We start from the raw sequence: 16,636 nt of genomic DNA on the forward strand, positions 1-16,636 counted from the left end.
GGAAACCGGTAATAGAATCGTGGTTAAACACTGTATCCTAATTATGGAAGTGCTTCTGCGAAGTTTTGTGGTTTAACTTAATTTTTTATCATGATGCTCTATATACTACATAAATATCTTTCTTAGGACACCCACATAACTATTTAACAGAAAAGGAACATTTAATCAAACTGAGACAATGGCTAGTAACTGAAATAGATAATATCAAATCATCTATCAGACCAGTAGTTTAGGGTAAAGCAGATGTAGAATCTTTCCCTGAAGATTTTTGGAGCTGCTTGAAATGAAGAATGCAGTGGATAGGACTATACTTCCAATACTTAAAGGGGACTTTAAGAACATTTGAGAGCTTATGGTTAAGTGAGTACTAGGGAATGAAGTGAGCACTTCTGGTGAGGCTGCTCCTTGAATACTATATTCTGTTTTGGACCCCTCACTCTGAGAAGGACATTGAGATTCTAGAAAGTGTCCAGAGAAGTGTGGTGAAGCTGGTGGAAGATCTGGAGCACAAGTCCTATGATGAGGGGCTGAGGAAGTAAGGACCTTTTGTCTCTCTACAACTACCTGAAAGGAGGTTGTAGTGAGGTGGAGGTCGTTCTTTTCTCCCAGGTAACAAGTGGCAAGGTGAGAGGAAATGGCCACAAGTTGTACCAGGGGAAGATTAGTTTGGATATTGGGAAGAATTTCTCCTCTGAAGGAGTGAGCAGGCATTGGAATAGGCTACCCAAGGAAGTGGTAGAATCACCCTCCCTGGAAATGTTCAAAAGGCATGTGGCTGTGGCACTTGGGGATATGGTTTAGCTGTAAACACAGTGCCAGGTTAATCGTTGGACTTAAGAGGTTGATCTTAGAGGTCTTTTCCAACTTTAATGATTCTATAGCTCTGAGTGTTTATATCTAGATCTTATTATAGAAAGGTACTAGTTGAGAATTTAAATTATCTAGAACTTCTAGAGCTAAAATCAGTGGTTCATATTAATTATACTAACAACAAATTTGAGAAAGCCCTGATGCAACTGTAAGATCTGTTCCTTAGCTGTTACTGCCAGCTAGGAGAGTCTGTACTTTTCAACAAGTGTAACTTTGGAGGGATCTTTGAATATATTGAAGTATGTCATTGTGCATGTTTTAAAGGAGTTTCTATTCAGTAAGAGTTACCAAGGCCCCGGGGGATTGAAATCTCAATTTCCACAAAAATTGCTCTGCTACAAATGCTGTGACAAAGGAACTTTTAAGCAGCTCTGATGCGAGAGCACCACAAAAGAACATTATACATCATAATGCCAGTCTATTCTTCTGTGGTTCTGAGATATTTCTTTGAGCTTTGTGTAAGCTGTAAATGTACTTAATATCTTTTATATTAAATTATTGTAGCATTTCTAAAATAAAACATTTTAAATTAAATAAGAATATTTTAATAACTATTTCTCATGCTTTGGTTTGTTTTACTATGCATTCAAAAATTCATGACTGAGAACTAGTTAGATAGAAACAAGTAATTCATCATTTTAAAACCTGTGGATATTTCAATCAGTCACAGCAATATATATCTAAAACAATGACTGCTGAGTGATGTTTTCACTTTGCAGATTACAACATGCTATATGTTAGACTAGTTACTGTAAAGTTGTGCTTTTTACTTCTGAAAAGCATAGCCATGGCAGCGTCATGGAATGTTTTATTCTCTGGAGCTATCTCTGCCAGGAAGTTGTGTCTTTTATCCTCAATAGGCATCAGAGACGTAGATGACTTCATGAAGACTATTTTGCTGACTAATGTAGAATGAGTTGACGTTTCATGCTAAGAATCAAGTAGCTTTCTTAACAATTCTACTGTTTTTTTCCCTAACTTGCAGTGGAAAAAAGAATATTATGGGGCAACTCTCTGGGTCTCACTGATTGCATGGCTTGGATCTGTTTTATTTCCCCACAGCCAGCCTAAATTACTATTATAAGTTGTGAAATTCTCATTTGAACCAAATAGTGAAGGTGGCGCGCTATGATAATTAAATGAATCAATCATTAGTGCCTCCCAGGGGCTCAGATAAGGGACATCACTGGAAAATTCTCCCTATCTAGTAAGGGCCTATGATTATTATCTGTTATTGGTCATTCAAGCTGACAGCGACAAAATAACAAAGAGAAGTCCAAGGGCAATCAAAAGAGACTGCAGGGCATTGGGACAATTGGTTGAAAGATCAGGAGCACAGGTAGTGATTTCCCTAAACCTAACCCAATCCTTCCGGAACAAGGAATAGTATTGATAGGAATAGGCAGATCCATCAGGTCAATGAGGGACTCCAAGGTTGATGTAATTGGAAAAGTCTGATTTTTTGACCATGGGGTGATCTACTCAACATCTGGCCTACTAACAGGTGAATCTGCATCTGGTTAGGATCTGCATCACCTGCATCTGAGATAGGATGCACCTATCTTGTAAGGGAAAAAGAATATTAGCACAGGAGCTAGTGGGGCTTGTTGACAGAGCTTTGAACTGGCTTGTAAGGGGGAAAGGGAAAATACCAGGCTTTGTTAACCTCCTCCTAAGTCTGAGATAACACTCAGATAGTAGTACCACCTTTATCTTATTTCAAGTTCCCACTGTGGTGGCTTAACTTACAGTCCAACTTCCAGGTATCCACAGAGGCATACTGGGAAGGGGCTTTGGTGGTTGTTGCTGGTCACAGATGCCATCTGTTCCATAACTTGGGGTGATCTTTATTTGACTGGGGACATGCATACAAGCAGTTTGCCACAGTGGGAATTTTTGTCTGGCTGTTACCCAGGATGTGCTAACCAGCTCTTACCTCCACCAGGCCTGGAGTTGGTGTCATCCTCTTCCTCCGTTCTGCGCTTATTTCATGGCAAAGTCTTTCTGTGGCCTTAGCAGTGTTTGACACAGGCAACTGTGCTCTTTAAGTCCTTACAAAGGGTCTGGAAGGGAAGTCTTAGGAGTAGTGGCTGAAGTCAGTTGGTTTGTTCTGCCTGGAGAAGAGAAGACTGAGGGGAGACTTCATCTCTATCTTCAACATTCTCACGAGGAGAAGCAGAGGGGCAGATACTGATCTCTTCACCCTTGTGACCAGTGACAGGACTTGAGGAAATGGCAGGAAGCTGAGTCAGGGGAGGTTTAAGTCAGATATCAGAAAAAGGTTTTTCAACCAGAGATTGATTGAGCACTGGAACAGGCTCCCCAGGGAAGCAGTCCCAGCACCAAGCCTTCCTGAGTTCAAGAAGCATTTGGACAACACTTTTAGGCACTTGTTGTGACTCTTGGGGTGGCCTGTGCAGAGCCAGGAGTTGGATTCAATCATGCTAGTGGGTCCCTTCCAACTCAGTAAATTCTATGATTCTATAATAAATATGCTATTAGGGGACTGATGTATCTCTCTTAGGAGGACAGGCTGAGGGAGTTGGGCCTGTTCATCCTCGAGAAGAGATGACTGAGGGGACCTCATCAAGTATTTGAAGGGAGGGCGTCAAGAGGATGGAGCCAGGCTCTTCTCAGTGGTGCCATGAAGCAATGGGTAAAAACTGAGGTACTGGAAGTTCCACCTGAATACGAGGAAGAACTTCTTTACTTTTGTGATACTCAAATCATATCCATGTTCTGAATAATACATTTTCTCATCAGTAATTAAGATTAATTAAGATTATTTTCAGCTATTGAGATTATTTCCTAGTGTATCTACTTTCTGCTTACCTGCATAGAGTCTCAGTGTGTGATTAGAGTGTTACTAAAAAACTTAAGAAAATTACTAGGCTATAATGAAACACATGCTAGTCATAAGTAATTTTTCATATATCATCATCGAATTCTTGCTGTATTTTTGTCTGCTTCCATGGACCCACTGTATACTTCTGATCCCATGCATTTTGTCATTAACCAGGCTACCAGGTCAAGCTATCCAGGGGAAATTTCATTCTTGAATTAAAATAAATCAGGTTTATTTTTTATCTTTTGCTGAAATTAGTGTTAGCTATGGGGTCAAACCAGGCTGCTCAGGTCTTTGTCCAGTTGAGTCTGAAAATCCTCCAGGCACAGTATTGTTCTCATTTTTTATGTGACATTTAAACTGTAGTATGAATAATACATTGCTTTACTAATAGTGGGATTCTTTGTATCCCAAGAAAAGAAAGACAAGTTGAGTGTTTAGCTATAGAGCAAACTTTGTCTTTTATTGCCATTTGACTGTAAAAATGCATAAGTGCTTCAGTTTTAAATAAGGCTATTACAGACAACCTAAAACATGCCTAATAGAGGAGAAAATTAAAACCCATGATAATAATAATCTTAATATTCTGAAAGCATTCATGTTATAGATGGATAAGGAATTAAATATGAACATAGTTTTTTTACACAAAGCTATACTTATATTATTTTAGAGTGTTTGATAGGTATTTGCAACTTGCCCAGCTACAATGTGACAATATCACATTGCCACCTTTTCTGACAATATTGACAACTATGATATTTTTGTCATGATGTTTCCAACATTCAGACAAGAATTGATAGATTTTACTTACACTGTCTTCACATTTATCTTGTTTTGCATCCTTTTTTGTAAGTTTATTCAACTGTGAAATAAATTGTAATTCTTAAGTGTTATATCTTTAGGTATAGCTTGATTTTTTCATTTTGTAATTTAGTACATATGATTTCTGCCTTCATCAGGCTTATGCCCTGGCTGTGTGCTGACCCAGCAGTGCAGGGGCTCAACCTTTGCCATGGCCTGATCAGTGTGTTGCTGGTTAAATCCCTGCACATGGGTCAGTGACTGCTGCCTCCCCTGCTCAAACTTCAGGTCTGGCGGTGACCCCACTGGGGAGGGGGTGACACCTTCCCCCTGTCACTGCCTGACAAACCACAGCCATTTGTGTGCATGGGGTCTGGGAGTGGGGTGTCAGGGAAGCAGTGCCAGGCAGGCAGCCTGGGAGGAAAAAAGGGGCTGTGACAGGGAAAGGTGTAAAGGGAACACCCAAGCAGAACCCAAGACAAGGTGATATCAGTATCATATTGCTTCAAAGAAAGAGGAGAAAGAAATCCTCCACCAGGCACATCACAGTCCTTCTATCAAAAATGTCATGATGCTGGCAAGCCTTTGGAATTCCCCTCCCTCCACCTCCCATTTACAATTTCTGAGAGTAAATTGTAGTGTCACACTTTAGACCCACAAGCAAATTTGAAGTGTGAACACACCACCAGTGGAAAGGGTTAGATACTGGCAAGAACTGGAGGGAATTTTGGTAAACCAATTTAAACATTTTAATATCTATACTTTTCAGTACTAATAATTGGGACTATCAGACTGTTTTAACAGGAGTGCCATTAAATTCTAGCCTTTTTGTATGGTATGTTTCCTTTGGCCTGTCACAAGATTATGAATTTTTGAAATTCTATTCTTTTTAGTAGAAAGTGTTAAATACCGTAAGATCTGATGCTTGATCTGAGGCTCTCATAACTGAGCTCAGCAATAAACCAAGAATTAATTTACTTAGGTAGATTTCTGCTTCTGATGGTCTCTGTTGCTCCTCTCTAAAGTTCCAACATCTAAATAACAGACAGCACAAGCTACAGGTGATGTTTCTGTATTTTATCCCTCTGGTTCTCATGTTCACTTTAAATGGGCAGATATAGTTCTTAAAAGTCATGCATGCATATCTTAGATCCCAAATTGATATTTAATGAAAACAAATGTTGTCAAAGTTTTAGGCAAAGCAAATTAATTTGTAATTGTTTTAATTACTTTGTTTCTTGTGGTCTAATCTTATCTTGTAAAGTTCTCTTTGCTTTCCCAATCAGAGTGGAAATCAAACCTTGTCTAAAGACAGAAAAAAATACTTAAAAATAGGTGGCAACCTTTCAAATTTTCTGCAGTCCAATTAGCACCAATCTAACTTGACTTAATATAAGAAAATTGAAATAATTGCCTGAAATAAGTCTATTACTGACACAAAGTACAATAGAAATGGGAAATCTAGGTCTCTGGAATTAGTCACTATGCTATAATAAATCTTTCTAAGATGAAATCAAAAAAACAAGCTCAGTGACCTTATCAGCCCTAGTTTTCTATGCAGCATACTTACAAAGCTTTTGTTAACAGCTTATTTACTCATAACAGGCTGAATGAGACAACACTTAAATGATGTTAAAAGGACCTTATGCTATTCAAAAGATTAATGTCAACGTGACAAAACAAGTACTTGTTCTTTGCAGTCAGTTGCTAATTTTGAGGCAACATGTTTTTAGAATTGTAAGAGGGTTGTTTTAGAATATGATAATTGAATTATACTTTATAAAACCTAATTTATTGGAGATGAAAGACAAATTCTTCTCAAAAATGTCTTCTAAGGAGACTAAAGCATTTATTTATAATTTATTTATTTATTTGTATTTCTATTTGTATTACTCATTTATTTATTTATTTGTATTTATACCAAAGTATTTCAAAACATGATAGCTGGTAGAAATTATTACATATCATATTTTTTCAAGATGTATATTCTGCATCTGCCTGTAAGAGGTTAAATATCTGAATTTTTCACTTAATAGTCATCCCAGCTTGGTTTTCCTTTAATTATGAGATGCTATCACATTATTTTCCCATACACCAGTTTTTCTTTACATTGCTTTTGATCCCATATAGCTCAGCTGATGTTTTTTGCTCTGTATGATTTTCTTGGTTTTTTTCTTGTACAAAAAGTCAGCTAAGAGTGATCTTTTACCATGCTCAATCATAGTCAAGTGGGGCATGCTTAAATACATATATCTGTCCAAATTTAGATTTTGAAGCTGTAAATAACTGTGTTAAGTATCATTCTAGTGTCTTTCCATAAATTCTGTTTATGATTTATAATTGCTTACAGTTTGATGTTTCTTGAAGTTATAACAGTGAAGACCACTCTTAGATGAAAGGTAATTTTTAAAAAAAGCAAGTGAGTTTAAAACCCCCCACTAATTAAGCCCCTATAAATTCATATAAATATGGTATTAGGACCTGAAATTAATCTACAAATTGAGAGATATTTCACAAGCATTAACATTTTAATTATCAACCTCTATGATACATAAGGATGTTAGAAAATATTCTTGTTCCTCATTTTCTACTTATTTTACGATTTAACAGTCTTACACTGAAATTATTTAACAAATAATTAATTTTGTGTCTGTAACTGTAACTGGTTTGTAGTATTTCTGCTCATGTTTAATTTGTGAAATATTTTTATTCCTAATATTTATGCTATATAAAATTTTTTTACATTTTTAATTGGCTTCATTATTGGTTATATATATACATATGATATATATACATATGTATCATATACATACGATACATCTTTTAATTGATCTTTTGATGATAATATATATTATGAAATCTCATGGAATGGTCACAAGTAGTTTTCAATAGTCTTCTAATATTTGATACTAAAATTTACTTCAGCAAGAAAACTAGGTGCTGCTGAGCAATTCTGAAAGGACATCTCTCCTCCTCTCTCAGTTCTGTCTTTTTTCAATAGGATATGAAATTTTCAGTTATCATAGAAGGACCTGTTTTTTTGTGTTTCTATATAATGTATAGATTAGTATACTATGTGTGGTGGGTTGATCTTGGCTGGATGCCAGGTACCCACCCAGCTGGCATCCCAATCAGACAGGGGAGAGAGTAGGGTGGAAAACAACTCGTGGGTTGGGATAAGGCAGTTTATTAAAAGCGAGACAGAAGCTTGTGTGCGCCAAAAGCAAAGCGAAGCAGAAGATAACAGGGTTTATTCTCTACTTCCCATCAGCAGTGGTGGTCGGCCACTTCCAAGAAGCAGGGCTTCAGCACACATAATTGTTCCTTAGCAGGCAGCCGCTGGAGATAATGAATGTCTGCCTTCCTGCTCCTTGCCTCAGCTTTTATTTCTGAGCTTTGGTCAGTTTGGGTCAGCAGGCCTGCTTGGGTCCCCTTCCAGGATCTTGCCCTCGACTGAGGAAGGAATGTTACAGTGCAGATGCTGTGCTCAGCAGTAGCCAAAACATCGGTGTGTTATCAACACATTTCTAGCTGCCAATGCAAAGCACAGCACTGTGAGAGCTACTATGGAGAAATGAGCTCAGCTAGACTCAGTACACTATGATAATTTCCTTTTTTATTTTTGGGTATGCTCTCAGCAATCAACCATGTTTTTATCACACATTTGTTTTTCTTTTCCAGGTGGTACGTATTTCACTTCATTGTAGTACAAAATTCTGTGTTTCTTCCTTCTCATCTCTTTTCATACTAGTCACTTCTTATAAATTGATGTCTTGAATTTTTAATCTCCTCAAATCTCTTTATTGTCTCCTACAAACAAAAAACAAAAAAAGAGGAAAAAATAAAGAGAAAAAAAAATCGGTCTATAAATTATCATATTCCTCAGTCTTTAGCCCTCATGATGAAATAATTTTATACTTGGTATATAGAGTTTTTATATATTTCATAACATATAAGTTCTATTATATCTTCCTATGAGTCTAATAGGAAGTAAACAAATCAGAATAAGCACTATATTTTCAAAAATCAAATCCAGGGATGGAGATTTCATAACTTGCCTGGGTAGCCTATTCCAATGATTGACCACCCTTTCAATGAAGAAATTTTTTTTCTAATTTTTTTCTAAACTAAACCTCTTCTGCTACAACTTGAGGCTATCTCCTCTCATCCTGTCACTTGTCTGGGAGAAGAGGCCAATCCCCACCTTACTAAGACCTTCTTCCAGGTAGTTGTAGAGAGCAATAAAGTCCCACCTGAGCCTCCTTTTCCTCAAGCTAAACAGCCCAGCTCCCTCAACCACTCCTCATCAGATCTGTGCTCCAGACCCTTCACCAGCTTCCTTTCTCTTCTCTGGAGTGAAGGGCCCAAAACTGAACACTGATTCAAAGTGTGGTTAAAAGTCTTGATGGAAAATGTGAAAATCTCTAGATCAGGATGCAGGTGTGGAATTGCGCAAATGAGCTCCAAGAAAAGCTGAGGCACCGCCAATAAGCAAAGTGGGCTGGACAAAAAGATGGGAATTGGAAAAGGCTGTTGAGTTTTCTTTATTAAGATATGAGACAGACTGATCCTTCTCATGAATGGATGATCTGAAGAAGTAGGAGAATAGCTGTCTTCTTTTCATCTTAGTGTTACTGTTATTACTCCATACTAGTTCTTCTTACATTTATGACATTTCCTTGCCTCCTACAGCACTGACACATAGGGGAGCCCCCAGGTTTCCATTAATACATTAACCCCCCAAATGTGGTATGTTTGAGATACTTTTCTCTTTTCTTTGATGCATGGAGGCATTATTTCTAGCAAGGTAAGTACAGTCTGTAAAGCAAAACTCCAAGAGGTGTCTTCAGCCCAGTAACACATCTCACACCACCTGAACTATGGAAAACTTTACAGGTGACATTTTAAGCAAAGTGCAAGTTCTGTGGTATTGTAGTCTACTTTACAAAATGTTTAGTTTTATTTAGCAAGATTATTTTAATTAAAAGTTTTCATACTTTGGAAAAGGATTAAAAAAGACAGTTTTCAAATTAAATGACAGTTATATTGGAAGAGAATGACAGACTGTCTAGTTTACAGTCACAACCAGTTACCAGCCTTTTTGTGTCTACAATGCATCATATTACAAATTTAGTACATTTTGCTCTTGGAAGTAATTTAAATGAAAATGTTTATTCATATCAGAATGGATTAATCGAGTGATCCTTAGGCATTAGTGTTAGGGATGTATTTGACCTTATTTTTTCAGTGGATATTAGAATATGGGTGTTGAATTTAAAGAAGAAATTTTAGCATTCTAATGTAGATCATTTTCTATAAAAATTATCAAAAATATTTTGAGTTTGTGCATTTTGGCAGGAACATTTGAAACCCTAATATTGAGGAAGTTATTTTCTTTGTTAGAACTGATAATTAAAAATTACTTTTTAAAATCTTTTCTTTGTTAATTTAATTATTTTTCTGTGTTATATGCATTCATTTTCATCTTTAAACCTATTGTACCATCATTACTGTAATAATTATAGTCTGTATTCACCACAAATCTCACAAATTCTTTTTAGGGTAGGAATGACAAAATGGACTTTTACTCTCTACATGTCTGAAACTTTTACTAAAGGTCCATTTTTCCTCTTAATATTGCCTTCATAGTAAAGGTAGAATATGGAGATATCATTAAAAGGCATTCCAGTTCTTTCCAACAGATTCAGTCTTACTTCAGAGAATCTAATTACACGTCCTTGCTTTTTTGTAATGCTGTAGAATACAATGCCATAGAGCTGCCCTCAACATTCAGATACAAGAAAAGTAATCATTTTCATAGTTGAAAGTAAAGTGAATTTGAAATGTATTATTCTGTAGTATTACCATCCTGGCAATGTTTTTGAAGCACTTCTTGATAAGAGAAGATTGAGAACTTTTTGCCTTAATGCTGACTTACAAGGAGAATTGCCTCTTTGATAGTTCGGTCTGCTATAGCACAACAGATGAACTTGGCTTCTCTCTTCTTGAATTTAGATATTGTTCACAAAAAATATGTTCACGAAATACCTTTTTCTGAAATTTTTAAGTTCTTGTTTTTAGTGATATCAAATAAGACATCAGTGATCCTGAGAGTGTGACACTAAACAAGAAAGAGGATCCAAGGAGCACGAGAGAGCAGAACTCTTTACTGAATCCTTGCATGCCACAGGGGATAAACAGGTTTCAGAACTGCCTTCTAATTTGTACCAATATAGAGCTTAGCATGGTGCACGTGCCACTGCACCAAGATTTGGTCAAACACAGAATTGCACAGCAGCCCCTCTAAGTTCATTTTTCTAGAGTACCCGCCAAGTCCAATCTCCTGTGTACGCTTTCTGCTAGAGCATGACAACAGTGCTCTAGGGCTGCTGAGACTGACACCACAGACTTCAAAAAGGAATTGGGGTGTTTTATTTTCTCTGACTCAGTTAGGAAGCTGAAAGTATATTGTGAAAAAAGCAATTTCCTTAAGTGTACAAAATATTTTTATATACCTAACATTCGTATTAACGTGAATATTACACTATTGATCTCCACTAAATAAAAATATTTCCCATTATCTTAAAGTACCTCTTTTTGTAGCACGTTAATAGACTTATTGCAAATGCCAGAATTTGATATTTGGTTGTATAATTATACATGGACTAGACAAAGGTTCCAGTATTTCTCTGGAATGCTGTTCACTCCTTCCTGTAAAAAGCTGATTTTGCCTTAAGCGTTCCTTTTTTTTCTCATCCACACCTCCGCTGGCCCACACATCTGAAAAATCAGTAGAAGTTTCTTGCATTATCAGTAGTATACTGATTTGACCTGGCTAGAGCTAAATTTCTCCATGATATCTAGTAAGGAGCTGTGTCTTGGATTTGTGCTGAAAACAGTGCTGATAAATCATAAGTGTTTTAGTTATTGCTGAAGAGCGCTTACACAGAGTCAAGAGCTTTACTGTTCCTCACTCCACCCCACCAGCAAGGCGGCTGGGGATGCACAAGAAGCTGGGATGAGACATAGGTGGGACAGCTGATCCAAACTGATATAAGAGGAAACAGAGAATCACAGAATGGGTAAAGCTGTAAGGGACCACAGTGGGTCATCTGGTCCAACCTCCCTGCTCAAGCAGGGTTATCCTAGAGTACGTTGCATAGGACTGTGCCCAGGTGGGTCTCGAATATCTCCAGTGAGGGAGACTCCACAACCTCTCTGGGCAATCTGTCCCAGTGCACACTCACTCTCACAGAAAAGAAGTTCTTCCTTATATTCAGGTGGAGCTTCCTGTACATCAGCTTCTGCCCATTGCCTCTTGTCCTATTGCTTGGCACTGAGAAGAGCCTGGATCCATCCTCTTGACACCCTCCCTTCAGATACTTACATACGCTGATGAGGTCCCCTCTCAACCATCTCTTTTCAAGGCTGAAAATGGCCAGCTGCCTCAGCCTGTCCTCATAAGAGAGATGTTCCAGCCCCTTATTCATCTTCATAGCCCTATCCTGGACCCACTCCAGAAGCTCCATGTCTCTCTTGTACTGAGAAGCCCAGAGCTGAATACAGTACTCCATATGGCTTTACTAGGGCTGAGTAGAGAGACTGGATCTGCCCATACCATATGGCTTCATGCTCAGGATGTAAAGCTGGGGAAGAAGGAGGAAGTGGGGGTACGTTCACACTGATACCATTCATTTTCCAGGTAACTACTAAACGTGATGGAGCCCTGCTTTCCTGGAGATGGCCGAACACCCGCCTGCCCATGGGAAGCAGTCAATAAATTCCTTGTTTTGCTTTGCTTACATGCATGGCTTTTGCTTTGCATATTAAACTGTCATCTCAGCCCATGAATTTTCTTACTTTTCCCCTTTTGTTTCTCTTCTCCATCCTGCCATGGGGGTGCATAACTGGCTGTGTGGTGCTTAGCTGTCTACCAAGCAGTGGGCTGCAACTGCTTACAGAGAGACCTATGCTCATTGTTTGCCAATTAGTATTTTGAGAAGTTTCGATGGAAGTTGTGGCACTTACTTATAAGCATAAAAGTGCACCATCATATCTCTCATAGTGAATGTCTTCAAAACTATTTTGAAGAATGTTATGTCTTTCACCATTTATCAAAAGCCCCTGCATTTCAATTTCATTTTGAGAAAATAAATATTACAGTTAGATCACCACCAAGACCCATCTCATTTTAGTTCTATATTCCTTTTGGAGGAAACCTGTGTTATTCAATTTTATAATCACAATGTAATAAAGTTAATCTTGAAATTTCAATTTCTGCATTTCTTGCCAGCTGGTCCTAAAAACCTTCTCGCCCTACTATAATTACAGATGTCATTATTTTATATTTATAATTTATCATTATATATTTCAATATAACCCTAATTTTTGGCATTTAGACCTATAGGTAATTACAATTGGATATTCTTTACTGGTAAATATATTGAACTATATGAACAATCTATGTAAATAAAAGCAATTTTTCTGGAATTATTAATAAATAAACTTGGTTAGTTTGAGTTTAGAATTTAAAGCTTAGTTGCATTTTCTGTTTTTTTTAAACAGGTGATAGATGTGAAGTAAATATTGATGAATGTATGTCTTCTCCTTGCCTCAACAATGGAAGTTGCATTGATGGCATCAGTTCCTATAGGTGTCACTGTAAGAGAGGTTTCACTGGACAAAACTGTGAGATAAATGTTAATGAATGCTTGCCAGATCCTTGTCTTCATGGAAGGTGCCTATTTTTATTTAACTATTATTATCTCCACCTAACTAGCACCTAACTAGCAATATTTAAGATTTAATGATATGGGAAGGTTGATAAATATACTTTTAATTATGTTCTTCCATAAAGTAAGAGAACAAGCACACTTAAAGATGACAGATGTTGCCTGCTTAAGCTAATGTAATATACTGTTACATTATCTCGGTTTCTCTTTCATTTTTGTTCATTAGCATAAACCAGTATTCAGTATATGTGGATTAATTAGTTTAATATACTTGAAAGTGAATCTTTAGCTGTTACAAGCCAACAGGTTGAAATGGGAAGATGTCTTTTAATATAACAATCAGTATCCTTACAAAATGCCTCAGCATCCATAATACACACATTTTAAATCCATTACTAAAACTAATTAAATTACCATGGATATCAGTGAGTTATGTCAGACCACTATTTTGAAATTTATGAAATGTTACTACTAGTGCTGAATATGGAATTACGTAGCTTCATCTGACTAACTCTGTTTTGTATTTCAGATGTATAGATCTCATTGATGGGTATCAATGCTCTTGCGAAGCAGGATGGACCAGCTCAAGATGTGAGATAAATATTAATGTATGTCTTATTTTTTTAAAAAAATTATAGGAGAAAGGGTAATATGTCACTTGAAACTCATTTTTATTTAGTTGACCTCTGAAGTCAGTTTATGGAAAATGCATGACAGAAATTCAGTTTTTTAAAATCCATTCTGAAAAGCTCATTATTTGTTGTTTATATGGCACTGCATTAGAAAAGATCATTGATAAAATGTCTAAAGAAGTCTAAATGTGCAGTGTGAATGATAAATCTGAAAGGCCACAGCAAACTAAGCCGACATTACCTGAAAATCATTTTTCCATGAGTTTGGGATAGATAGGGTAATTACCTAGTTTGCACTGTGAGTCCCACTTGATGTAGCTTAGCTGTATATTTGAATAATGAACATCAAAGTGCAACGTTCTACATTGAAAGTTGCCATGACTTGCCTTAAAGTTTTAAAATCCAGGCAATTATAGAATTCTATGATACAAAACCATGGTGTACTAAATATATTGCCCACTTTCTCCTCTGAAGTTCATTAATAATTTTGTGTTAACATGTGGACAAGAAGGCATCCATATATCCAAGTTCTGCGTAGATTCCCATGGTCAGCAAACTTGTAGAAGGTGACTACATCTGGCAGAACACTGAACAGTCCCTACAATATTGACCACACTTTGCAGAAAGTATTGAACTGATTTAGACTTTCTCAGATTTTTTGCCAAACAGAGTTTGATCAATCTTGGGATATGATCCTCTTAAACGTATTTGCTCTCATGAGAAAGTCTGGTATGAGATCTGCCTCCCATGTGGGCTATCTGGCTTCTAATATTGTGCTTCTGAATCGTCAAAAAACATTCCAAAATGTTATGCAAACTTCTTTTTAGTTTGTGTACGAATGCAGGTACCTTTCATAATTTTTTATTTACAGCTTAAAGTACTAGATAACTAAAAATATCTCATATTATGTAAAGAAAGTATGATCTATAACTCTTCCATTGAAAATGCATGAAAGTCTCACACAGGGAATAAATCTAGCTGAAATATTAGTTTCCAACTCCCTTTACAGAAAGAAAAAGTCAGAAAATAAGTAATTCAGCTCTACAGAGTGTGCATCATGATATGATATTGCAAATCTGTATGATTATCAGCTGTTACCAATGCTAATACAAAATACTCTTGGGTAATATTTTCTCTAGCAACATCCATGATTTACACTTTTCTCCATTTTAAGAGAATGAGAGATTAAATGACCTGTAGACAACTTCATATAATTATATTCAAAAAATAACCATATTTCAAACTTAGGTGTTTGAAAATGCGTAGATTAGAAATTCATAGGAATTATGAAACAATATACATATACCTTTGACAGATAAGTCTGTCAGAGTGATGGTTTCATCTTTTGATAGTCATTCTATTTGCATGCAGTGTGATTTCCAGATTAGACTATGCTGCAAATGTCATATTTTAAAGACTCTAACACTGTATTCATCCTACTCAGATATATATATCATGCCTATGCAACTCTTACAGTGATCAGCTAGGCTTTCTGACTATGTAAGGGTGTGCATATCTTGAAAATCATGGCAGGCTTATGCTCTGTAATTGTTTTATTCTAGATTAAATTCAGCCACTTCCTTTATTTTGAAATACAGTCATAACTTAATCCATATCAATACATATATATATATTCTTCACTTGAAGGTACACTTCTTTGTAACAACGGTTATGCAAATTCATTGTATGTAGGTACCAAGGTTTTGTTTAGAAGGGGTGCTGCAGGAGTGGCCTCTGTGATAATGGTCCAGGGGTGGCCCTGTGCTGGAAACAACCCATTTGAGTCAGCTCCAACTAACCTACTGCAGGGTACAGCTGAACCACTCACGCAAGATGGTGGCATATTTGTAGTAACATATTTAAGAAAGAGTAGAAAACTGCCCAGCAGAGAGAGGAAACCTTAGCAGTATCAAAGGTCATTGAAGAAGGAGAGGTAAGAGGTGCTCTGGACACTGAAACAGAGATTGTAGGAGCTGTAACCCCTGGAGAGAATGATGGTGGAGCACGTATTTGCCAGTAGTCCATGGAGAGGACCATGCCAGAGCAGACATCTGCACTGAATCCCATGGGAGACCCCATGCTGCAACATGTGGACATGCCCTGAAAGAACTGCAGCCCATTGAGTGCCCGCACAGCAGCAGGGTCTAGGCAGAAACCATGACCCACAGAGAGGAGCCTATGCAGGAGCAATCTTTCCCTACATTACAGGAAGAGGACCCACACCGAATCAGGGGAATACTATGAGAAGGAAGGAGTAGCTGAGAAGAGCTGGTGCAAACAACAACCCCCTTTTCCTGCTCTGTCTGAACTTCTCAGGGTAAAATGAGGAGGCAGAAAACTTTGAAATAGAGACGTGAAGTTGAGCCTGGGAAGAAGTGAGGTGTAGTTTTAAGTTTTGTTTCTGCTTCTCACTGTCTCAAAATCTATTTCTAGTTACAATAACTTAAATTATTATTTAACCCAAGTCAAGTCTGTTTTGCCTGTGACAGTAAATGGTAAGTGATCTCTCTGTCCTTATCAGTCTAGGAGCTTTGACACCTTATTTTCTTTCCTTGTCACATAGGAGGAGGGAGAAAATGGCTGGGTGGTCATGGTAGAGTCAGGCAAGGTCAGCAACTAAGGTGATTCAAAGAACCAATTTAAAAATGAAATATATTTGTGTATGTATATGTATTTCCCTAGACATACTTGGATTTATTTTTTTCTACTTTTTTCTCCTGAATTTTTTCAACCTTTATCTATGCTGCAATATAGTT

General features: G+C 37.1%; 1 protein-coding gene across 1 annotated transcript in view; it reads left to right on the forward strand.

Moving 5' to 3' along the window:
- The window catches only part of EYS (eyes shut homolog), a 766,416-nt gene that overhangs the window by 316,486 nt on the left and 433,294 nt on the right, over positions 1 to 16,636 (forward strand). The window contains 2 exon segments of the mRNA XM_018077885.2: positions 13,082 to 13,253; positions 13,778 to 13,856. Of these exon segments, the coding sequence (XP_017933374.2) occupies positions 13,082 to 13,253; positions 13,778 to 13,856 (251 nt within the window).

Source organism: Manacus vitellinus, unplaced genomic scaffold (assembly GCF_001715985.3).
Source record: "Manacus vitellinus isolate BGI_N305 unplaced genomic scaffold, ASM171598v3 scaffold_4_pilon, whole genome shotgun sequence".
Lineage (NCBI taxonomy): Eukaryota > Metazoa > Chordata > Aves > Passeriformes > Pipridae > Manacus > Manacus vitellinus.